The 11,876-nt window shown below is 40.3% G+C and overlaps 1 protein-coding gene across 1 annotated transcript in view; it reads right to left on the minus strand.

Annotated features, from left to right (window-relative positions):
* The window catches only part of RAB3C (RAB3C, member RAS oncogene family), a 403,278-nt gene extending 401,727 nt beyond the window's left edge, over window positions 1-1,551 (minus strand). The window contains exon 1 of the mRNA XM_006891522.1: window positions 1,324-1,551. Coding sequence (XP_006891584.1) covers window positions 1,324-1,551 — 228 coding nt within the window. The remainder of the gene's footprint in view (window positions 1-1,323) is intronic.
* Between the last annotated feature and the right edge of the window lie 10,325 nt (window positions 1,552-11,876).

Below are 11,876 nucleotides of genomic sequence, written 5' to 3' on the forward strand. Positions count from 1 at the left end.
CCTGACACAGGCCATGGTCTTTGCAATCAGTTGTTATGCATCAGAGAGTTGAACAATGACTAGGGAGGATAGAAGGAGAATTGATGCCTTTGAGTTGTGTTGCTGGAGAAGAGTATTGAACGTACCATACATACACACACACACACACACACACACACACACACATATGTGTATACATATATATATATATGTGTGTGTATATATGTAAGTATGTGTATATATATGTTTTTGTATTTGTGAAAATATATATATGTTTGTAGAATACATATGTTTATAGAATATATATATTTGTAGAATATATATGTTTGTAGCATATTAAGTGCCATCAAGTAGACTACCACTCATAGTGACTCTATAAACAGTAGCTCTGAACCCTCCCCTATCTTGAGCCAATATATAATTTTTTATTGTTGTCATGTGCTATCAAGTTGGAATCGACTCATAGCTGACCCTCCAGCGAGTTTTCAGAGGCAGTATGCCTTTGATTTGGCAGCACAATTCTACCCAATGATGATAGATACTATATCTGGTGGCCTAGTGGCAAGAAAACACGCTGCAATACCAAAGGCATGCATGTGGTTCAAGGCCACCAGCCGTTCCATGGGAGAAGGATGGGCAATCTCCTCCTGTGTGATTAACTGCCTCTGAAAACCCACCAGAGGATCAGCTGTGCGTCAGTTCTCATCCAATGGTAAACAACATATAAATAAATATATTATCTATACATATAATGATAGATATCATACATAAACTGTGTGTGTATACACACAGACAAATATATTATTTCATTCATATGGTATATAAGATATATACCATATATACATAATAAGTGCAACTAGTGGTCTAGTGGTAAGGAGCTGCACTGCCAATCCAAAGGCAGTGAATTTCAAGTCTACCAGCTGCTCTGTGGAAGAAGGATGAGCAATCTCTTCTTGTGCAATTTACTACTTCTGAAAACCTGCCGGAGGGTCAGCTATGAATCAGTTCTGACTCGAAAGTACACAACAACAATATACACATGTTGTTTTATCAGATTTGCCTATTTAGCAGATTAGGAAAGAAATAATGGGGCATGGATGGATTCATAAATTTGTTCAAGGTAACACAGACTTCTCAGAGCTTTCTTTAAATCACCATGAATTCGAAGGGTTGGAATATTATAAATGAGTGTTACCCACAGAATTTAAACCAGAATGCAAAAGATTTGAAAAAAGAAACTTGTGGGCCACAGGGGGACTTAACAAGAGAGAGAGTTCTCCCTTTATGCACATATACATTTTAACACCTTGCCTGGAAGAACATTTTCAGTTCCAAGTCACTTACCCAAATTTGAAGCTTGATTCGCTTTTCATTCTTAAACACAGTTTTTACTTTGAAATCAATCCCAACCGTGCTGACGAATGCAGACGTAAAGGAGTCATCGGCATAACGGAACAGGAAGGATGTTTTCCCCACACTGCTGTTGCCAATGATCAGTAATTTGAACATATAGTCGAAGTTCTGATCAGAGGAGTCTTTCTGGCCATACCTGGCATCTTGGGCAGAGGCCATCTGTGGTGAAAACAAAAGAGGTACAGATCAGTCTCCCATTTGAGATGAAGCTAGCGGCACACTCATTATTGGCCTTGCCAGAAACAGATGTCAGACCACTCAGGAGGCAAGTGGAGAGTGTTCCCCAGTCTTCCTCTGATGCTGGTATCCATGGCAATGATTCCCTGCTGGAAGGGAGAACAGCACGTCTTACAGCCCTTTCCAGCTGTGTTGGTGTTTGTCTCTGCTCAGCATTCAGAGCCAATCAAAGACACCAAAAGAAACATCTATAAGGGTAACATGAAAAGCAAAGATATGAAGAGTTGGCAGGCATGTAGGCCCTGAAACGTTGTCACCTCAGTCAAGGAGACACCAAAGTGGCTGCACAGCAGGATGTTTCTTCTTGAATGAGCTGAATTATCGGAGTCAGGCCTATTTCCTGGGGAAGCATGCCCAAAGCATCTATGTCATCTATTAACATCACATCCAGTTAGCATCCTAACGTAAGTGAGTCTTTTCCAAATGAATAACAATGACATTGACCGACAATTATAGTCCAAACAATGTACCATGACCTGGTATTTTCTTTCGCTCTCATAACAACCAGGTAATGTGATACTGTTATTTAGTTCTATGTTAAAATGAGAGACTGAGGCTCGGAAATATTAAATATCATGCTTAAGCTCACATCGGTAACAAGCAGTAAAGACCAAATTGAAATCAAGCAGTATAGAAGTTGGGCTCATATTTTTAACCTCCATAGTATATTCTCAACGAAGACTAAGAAAGTGAGTATAGGTGCTCTAAAAAAAGGTGTGGGGAATGATCACTGTAAGATGAATAGAGAAGAACATCTTCTAAATTCAAATATTAGCTCTACCATTTATTGACTATATGACCCTGGTCTGGTATTTTAAATTGGTATACTATGGCATTCTACCATATAAAATGGGTATATGCTAGATTGTAGAATGCTATATATATGCTCTGGCGTCAAAAACAACTCATAACTGACCTTACAGTGGGTTTCACAGGACACTTTTCTCTGAAAACTGCCCAACCTTTTCTCACAGCTCAGCTGACAGATTCAAATGGCCTTTCTTTGAGTTCGCAGCAAAACTTGACTGGATTGGCAGAAAAACTGAATCCACTAGGTTGGCAGCGAAACTTCTTACCATTAGACCACCAGAACCCCCTAATATACAGATACAAATTAGATGTAAATCTAACTTGAAACACTTGGGGAAATTATAGAACATGCACAGAGAGAGATAGAGAAGATACAGTCATTATGCACCATTGAGTCAGATTCAAGTCACACCTGACCCTCTGGTGGGTTTTCAGAGACTATAAAATGCATAGAAGAAGATTGCCCTTTTTTCTCCTGTAGGGCAGCTGGTGAATTAGAACCATGTGATTAAAAGGCAATGGTGATGGAGGAGGAAGTTCAAGCTGCTCTGAAGGAATTGCCAGAAAGCAATGCCCCAGGAATTGATAGCATACCAATTGGCATATTTCAACAAACAGTTTCAATCCTGGGTGCACTCACCAGGGTGTGCTAAGAAATATGGAGGAGAACCACCCGGCCAACTCACTGGACCAGATACATATTTATTACCATTCAAAAAAAAAGGTAATGTGACAGAATGTGGAGATAATTGAACAATTCCACAATACCACATGCAAGCAAGATTCTGGTGATGATTATCCAAGAATGACTGTAACAGTCCATTAGCAGAGAATTGCCAGAAGAGCAAGCTGGGTTTAGAAGAGGCTGCAGCACTAGGGAGATTATGACCAATGTTAGATGGCTCTTAGCTGAAAGCAGAGAGTTCCAGAGGGATGTTGACTGTGTTTCTTCGGCTATGAAAAGGCATTTGACTGTGTGGATCACAACAAACTGTGGCCAGCCTTGAGAAAAACGGGAATTCCAGAACACATAACTGTGCTCATATGAAACATGCAAACCAGGAAGCAGCAATCAGAACAGTGCAGAGAGACACTCCATGGTTCAAAATCAGGAAAAGCGTACATTACGGATGCATCCTATCTCCATACCTGTTCAATATACATGCAGAACAAATCATTTGGGAGAAGGACTTTATGAGGAGGAGTGTGGCATCAGGATTGGAAGAAGACTCACCAATAACCTACTTTAAAGCAGATGACACAATCTTGCTGGAACTGAGAGGACCTGGGGCATTTGCTGCAGAAGGTCAAGGACTGCAATCTTCAATATGGATTGAAGCTCAACATCAAGAAAACAGATTCTCACCATGAGCCAACTGGCAGCATTATAATAGATGGTGAAGAGATGAGGTTCTTAATAATTTCAGTTTGCTGGGTTCCACAAACAACACTTCTGGCACTAGCAGCTAGGAAATCAAAAAACAAGTTGTATTCAGAAAATCTGTTGTCAGATATCTCTCCAGAACACTGAAGAGCAATGATCTCAGTCTAGAGTCCAAGTTGTGCCATGGTCTTTGCAATTACTGTTATGCAGTAGAGAGCTGGACGAGGACTAAAGGTGATAGAAGAATTGATGCCTTTGTGTTGTGGTGCTGGAGTAGTATTGAACATACCATGGACCAACAAGAGAACAAACAAGTCTGTCCTGGAAGCTCTTTGGGCATGTTGCGAGGAGGGACCAGTCCTAGAAGAAGGACATCATGCTTGGAAGGGTGGAGGAATTGCACAGGAGAGAAAGACGCTGGATGAGATGGATTGACACAGTAACTGGGGTTGTGGGTGTATATGTGTCAGAAACAATGAGAATGGCTCAAGATAGGGCAGGGTTCAGAGCTACTGTATGTGGGGTTGCTGTGAGTCACAGGTAGTAGATTACCAGCCATGTGTGGCTAATCGTTACTGCACTGGAAAGCACAGAACCACACAATGCAGGAATTTCTATGGGCCTGTGCTAGGCTAATAAATTTTTTTTATTCAACATAAAAGCTGATTAATAAGTACAGATTTCCCTTGAGAGAAGGGAAAAAAGAGGAATCCTAGCAGATGGTAGAATGCTAGAAACAGTAAATAGTGCTCAGCCTCACCAAAGCACTGTCACCTAAATCAGGTGTATATGCATGCACATGTGTCTACCTTTACAGATGGGAAAAAATGGGGAAATAGCAGGATAACCTATTGTCTTTCTATAAATACTAATTGCCACCAAAATTATAATGCTGTTGTTGTTATGTGCCATCGAGTCGTTTGCGACTCATAGCGACCCTATGTAAAAGAGCCCTAAACGCCATTCTATCCTGTACCAACCTTGCTATCTCAAACACATTCATTCCCATCACTCCACTCACAGTATCGATCCATCTCATCGAGGGTCTTCCTCTCCTTCGCCGCCCTTCCACTCTCCCAAATATGATGTCCCTCTCTAAGGACCAGTCAGTCCCTCCTTGCCAACATGCCCAAAGTATTTCAGATGAAGCTTCAGAATCCTTGACTCCAGGGAACAGTCTGGCTTCACCCTTTCCAGGACAAACCTGTTTGTTCTCCTAGCAGTCCATGGTATAGTCAGCACTCTTCTCCAGCACCAAAGGCATCAACTCTCTTTCTAATCATCCCTATTCACTGTCCAACTCTCTGATGCATAGCACATAATTGCAAAGACTATAGCCTGGATCAGAATAGCATAAAGAAAGTCTATATGCATTATAAGAATTAAAAATAATAAAGATTCTAATTGCATTTCGCATCTTCTTATTATATGTTGTTGTTGTTGTTGTGTGATGTAAGACAGAAGCCACCCATAGCTGATCCTCCAGCAGGTTTTCAGAAGAAGCAAAAAGAACAAAAGGAGATTGTCCAGGCTTCTCCATTGGAGTAGCTAGTGGATTCGAACCACATGCCTTTGTGATTGCAGTACAATTTCTTACCACTAAGCCACCAGAAAATTTTCTCCAATACAAATACGTCTTAAAAAAAGTACAACCAGGGTGCTTCTTGAGGTCAAAGACAATAAAGCTTTGCCTCACAAATTTTGGGCACATGGCTAGAAGGTGCTATTCCTTGGAGAGGGACATCATGCTTGAAAAGGCCTCTGCCAGGAAAGAAGATCCTCAACCAGGTGGACTGACACGATGACTGCTGCAATGGGCTCTTGTGTGTCAGTACATGTAAGGAAGGCACAGAATAGGACAAGGTTCAGATCTGTTGTTCACAGGGTTACTAAGGGTCACACTCAACTCCACGGCACCTAACAACAACAACAGCAAAAAAGGTCACCAGAGCTTCCTTTATTATATGTAAGCTTAAGCAAATGCTTACACTCTTCTTAAGTCCACAGAACCCCACTAGTACTGGGCCAGCGAGTGTTTCTTTCTACTGTACATGTGGTTGCTATGAGAGTAACAACCACACCTATGTATACAGTAATATTTTTTAAAACTTTTGTACTGACTGGTTCACTTACAAATTTCATACACATTGTTTTTCACTCCAGTCTTTCCCATGGGGCTATTATTCTTGACTAAAAGTCGCAACAATAATGTCTTGTTCTGATGATTTCTGATACCCTCTATCGCCCAAGTAATCAGATGTTTCCATTTAGCACTTTCTGTAGACCAAGACTTTGCACCAGTGAAAACTCATTTCTTTTATTCAAAATTATCAAATTCATTTGCATCAAGTCAGAAAAGATTCATAGTTGATCCTCTAGCCTGTTTTCAGGAGGATGGAGATTGTATATGAAGAGATTGCCAATCTTTCCCCTAGAGTCACTGGTGGTTTTGAGCTGGCCAAGAGACATCACCTTTGGGTCAGGAGTGCCACCAAATCTCCCTTTTTTTCTTACAGAATTGCTAAATTCGACTTGCCTTGAAAATAAAGTCAACACCCTTTGTTTACAAGATCTTCTTACCATGTGTTATATGAAGTAGCCCAGATTCTGGATTCTGGATGAGAAATGTTCAGCTTATGTATGTGCTACAAACATATCCATGTACACAGAACATGCAATAGGGAGCAAAGTCATGAGAATTTCTTAATCATAGCTAAACATCCTGAAGGAGCAAATCACTGGAAATGGGACCTCAGGCCCACAGTCTTGAGACATTACAGACAAATGCATCACAGCATAGCCTATAAAGAAAACATTCTACATCCTGCATTGGCAAGGGGCAAGCAAAGTCTTAAGATGGTTATAAGCACTCATATCAAATGCAATCATTGGCTTCTCCATGACTAGAGCAAAGAAGAGTGAATAAAATCAAGAGTGAAAAAAATGCATGGAAACATTTTGTTAGTAGCACCTACAAGACTTCACAAACAACAATTTTTACCACTGTGAGACCAGAAAACTTGATGGTGCCTAGAGACCACTGCAGTGACAAGAAGCTGTTCTGTAATCCCAAAGGTACGTGGTTCAAACTCACCACCCCCTCCATGGAAGAGGCATGGGCAATCTCCTTCCATGTGCTTTACTGCCTCTGAAAACCTGCTGGAGGGTCAGCTGTGGGTCAGTTCCAACTTGACAGCACACAACAACAAAGCCACCACTGCAGACTCCTCCAAAAGGATCACAACAGCAGGTCTTGGGCTGAGTGGGAGATAAACGTGGGAGAAAACTCTCAAAATCATAAACATGGCCAGGCGTCTTACTCTGACAGAGAGACTAGTGAAAAATCTGAGACTCTAGACCCAGTCCTCCTTTGAGTCTGGAACTGAACTCACCCCCATGGTAGAACTTTCTGTCAAACCACAGACAGATCTACAAGGTGAGTAATAGCACCAGCAAGGCTCTCAGTTCTTATAACAAAAACTTTTTAAAAGAATTTTTAACTTAGCCACTAACAGAAAAAAGGCTCTCAAAGGTTCCTGGTGTTAGCTGTTGACACATCATGACACCACAAACAGAACAAAGCACCGCCTGATCCTGCATAATCTTCGTAACTGCCCCTAGGCTTGGATGCACTGTCACCTTCTGATCTAAATATGGGTGACAGAGAGCTCGGTGTCATAGTCACGCATAAGCCTTCACCGTAGGACAAACTGACAGGTAAGTAATGGATAAATTCCCTAGGGCTGTTCATTTGTTTGGCCTGATTGCCTCCCAAATGTTGTACCCATAATCCTATGTTGGTTTTCCAACTGAATCTTGTGAGCCTCCAAGTTGACTCAAGGCAATGTGGTATCTAACATTTGTTGCTAGTAATCACAAGTCTTGCGCTGTCTGGCAGCACAGTGTATTACAAGCTGGTAATGGCAAGTCTTATACTAAAATTAGAGTGATATTTGAAGAAACAAAACCAACTTAACCAATTGCTGAGATTTAAATGGAGGAAATCATACCAGGGCCATAGTAGCTTCATTTTCAAGGACTAATATTCCTTGTTGTCTGACAGCAGAGAAGGTAATGAGAATACAGAGTACTAGGCTTTAGGGAGGATGGAGGTGGCAGCAATGTGTCTGCTTGCAATGCAATTCTCAGGGATATCTCCGAAGAATTAACGAGATGAGTTAACTAATGCACTTACTTTTGAAGACAATTATATCTTTTTTACTATTTACTGATTGATATCTCTAATAAAATTCACAAAGAGCCCAAAAATATGTGCAATGGGAATAGATGTGTCTTGTATAACAACGATGGTGCAATGAAATAAATCCCCATTCAGAGGACAGAAAAACCGGCAGCCCTATAATCTGGCTGAGAACAGAAATGAAGAAACATGACAGCAAAGAAATGCCAAGGGAGTTTGTAGACAGCCACTATGCAAATTTACTAACACCTCTAAATACTGAATCATGTGAACAAGTCCAAAATGGAAAATCATAACTGAAATTTGAAAATATGAGTAGGCATGAAGTAACCTCCTTGAGAGCAAACTGAATTTCATAAAGTGATATAAAAATTCCTTCAAATTATATTAATCTTGAATGTCAGAAAGGAAAGAATTATAGAGTGTGGAAGAACTTCTCAGTGCAACTGCACTTTCTACAAGTGCTCCTTGTAGAACTACCCAACAATTCAGGTGCACAGAAGTCCATCACCTGAATGACAGAAAGTTCATAAAACTGTGAATCACTTGATTACTGAACTGTTCCAACTATTATAAACATCCTTCTTAGATTTAAGTTAAAATATACCTCCTTGTAATTCTGCCCTTGGACTCCAGATTCTGCCAAGTAAACTAATAGGTCTGGCCTGGAGAGGGTGCAGCCAAACTGTTCCTTGGAGGCAAGAATTTGAGGCTCTGTCTCACATACTTTGGGCATGTTGCCAGGAGGTACTAGTCCTTGGAGAAAGACACTATGCTTTAAAAGGTAGGGAAACAGTGGAGGAGGAGAAGACCCAAGGGGAGATGGATTTACACGTTAACTCGGATGATGTGTGTCAGAGACAGTGAGATTGGCCTAGGATAGACAGAGCAAGGTTCAGAGCAATTGTGTATAGGGTCTCTATTAGTCATAGTTAACTCAATAGTACATAACAACTCTAGATTCCATCTCTGAATCAAGAACTAAACAAACAAAAAAATGCTCAAAATCACAGGCAATAAGAGAGGTGCAAATCAAAACCACAATGAGTTATCATCACACCCCAGTAGCAGTGGCAAAGTTTAGCAGGGCAGCAAATAATAAATATTGGAGAGGATGTGGAAAGATAGGAACTCATGAATTGTTGGTGAGACTGTAAAATGATACAACTACTCTGGAAAGCAGTTTGGCATTTCCTCAAAAACCTGAACATAGAAATTCCATATGGCAGAGCTATTCCAGAGCTGGAATATACCCTGAGAAAAGGAGAACTGAAGCACAAAGACTTGCACACCAATGTTTATAACAACGTTATTCACCATACCAAGAACATAGAAATAGCCCAAATGTCCAACCACAATCAAATGGACTAAGAATTATGGTACATTCATAAAATGGAATACTATGCAGCACAAAGGAGTGATGACTTTGTAAATTACTACCTAACATAGAAGGGACTGGAAACCATTATGCTAAGTGAACTAACTCAGTCTCATAAGACAAATATTGTATAAGATCATTATTGTAGAACGAGTAGGAAGATTCAAGGAGGGGAGAGTAGGGCTTTTAATCATAGGGTCACACAATTTTTTATGAGTGGAGGATTGAGTGGGTAAAGGAAATAGTAAAGATCCAGTGTGAAAAGTAATGTATATAAACTTTGTAAGTAAACCAGTATATTCTTGTTGTTGTTGTTATTGTTCTTGTTGTTGTTGTAGTTATGTGCCGTTGAGTCACCTGCAACTCACAGTGACCCTATGTACAATAGCCCTAAACTCTGCTCTATACTGTACCAATCTCACTGTCTCCAACATACCTACCTCAGTTACCCCAGTTACTGAATCAATCTACCTCATAAAGGGTCTTCCTCTCCTGTGCTGTCCCTCCACCCTGCCAAACATGATGTCCTTCTCCAAGAACTGGTCCCTCCTTGCAACATGTCCAAAATAAGTCAGATGAAACTTCAGAATCCTTTCCTCCAAGGAGCAGCCTGTTTTAATCCTCTCCAGGATGATACTGTTAATTTTTTAGCAGACCATGATATATTCAGTACTCTACTCCAGCACCACAGCTCAAAAAGATCAATTCTCCTTCTATTCTCCCTAGTCATTGTCCAACTCTCTGACACATAGTAAGTCATTGGACCATGGCCTGTATCAGGTACACCTTAGTCTCCAGAGTGATGTCATTGTTCTTCAGTACTTTGGAGAGGTCCCTAACAGCAGACTTTCCCATCGCAATATGTCTTTTAACTTCCTGGCCGTTGGTGACAAGATTGTCGAGCTAAGCAAATTAAAGCTGTTAATAATCTCAATCTCTTCACCATCTATCATGATGCTGCTAATTTGGCCCACTGGTGAGAATCTTTGTTAAAATTTTTAAAAATAAAGTAAGTAAATGCTTAAACCCATTGTAGAGTCACAAATGAATCATAACTAACCCTCAGTGGATTATCAGAGGCCATAAATCACAAAGGAGATTACCCATCTTTCTCCCTCAGAGTATCTGGTGGATTTTAAAACAAGAAAGGGAGAGTCATTTCCTCTTCTACATGAGATATCAGTGGATATCTGAAGAAATCAGTCATGATTATTTAAAGTTGTTCCACTTCTGCGTGGATAATTTCAATTATTTTAGGTTCTCCTCCATCACCATAGCACATATCCTAAAAATACCATTCACTGGCTTAACACTTGCATTTCACCACAATATCTCCCTGTTGACCACAATAGTTTAGGTATTTATCTGCTCATACAAAGTACAATAATATTTTCATGATTTACATAATAGTTATTGTATGCTGTCAAGTCAGAACTGACCCATAGCTGACTCTCCTTTAACAGATTTTCAGAGGTAGTAAATAGTACAGAAGGAGACTGTCCATCTTTCTCCTGCAGAGGAATGGGTGGATTTGAACCACGAACCTTTGGATTGGCAGTCCAGTTCCTTACCATTAGCCAGCCAGAGATCCCTATGTTACAGTAAAGTCTACAAATTTTTTTTACCAGTAATTTTTCACAATATTTCTTAACATTGTTCATCCCTTACACAAACAGATTAGAAAACGAAAACAAACCAATGAGCCCATTGTCTTCAAGATGAACCATCCATCATGTCTCTCAGGCTGGAAATCATTATGCAAGTAGACTGCTTATCGTTGTCCCTCAGACCTGCTAGTAGATTCAAACAACTGACTTTCTGGTTAACAGCTTAACATAGAAAAGTCTTGCCTATTGCTATCTTATTTTGGCCTCAACAAACACAAGAAAATTTAATAGGATCCAAACGAAAGTCAAGGAAGCTCAGGTGGCCTAGTGGTAAGAAGCTGTGCTACAATCCTGAAAGAATGCAGTTCAAATACCCAGATGCTCCACAAAGATGGACAATCTCCTCTTGTGGATTAAATGCCCCCAAAAACCCACCAGAGGCTCAGCTATGGGTTGGTTCTGAGTTCAAGCTACACAACAACAACAACAGATAAAGAATAAAAATGTTTGTACTTGTGCAATACATAAATTTATCGGTGAGACCTCTGAAATATGTCAAAACTTTGAGAATTCTTAAGTAAATCCTTAACCTTAGAGGGCTAGTCCTTTATAAAACAACTGACCTGTTCTGCCAGTTGGACCCGCATCTAGTAACAAGTAATCATGGATTTAATTCTTATGTTTATTTGTTAATCACAACAGAGTGTGGAAACTACAGAACAATATCATTGATTTCACATGCAAGCAGATTATACTGCAGATTATCCAAAAACTACTGGAACAGCACATCAGCAGAGAACTGCCGGAAGTCCAGGCTGGGTTTAGAAGGGTTCGTGGTAGCAGGGATATTGTAGCTGATGTTAGATG

This window comes from Elephantulus edwardii, unplaced genomic scaffold (genome assembly GCF_000299155.1).
Source record: "Elephantulus edwardii isolate Elephantulus edwardi_28Jun2011 unplaced genomic scaffold, EleEdw1.0 scaffold00099, whole genome shotgun sequence".
Classification (NCBI taxonomy): Eukaryota; Metazoa; Chordata; class Mammalia; order Macroscelidea; family Macroscelididae; genus Elephantulus; species Elephantulus edwardii.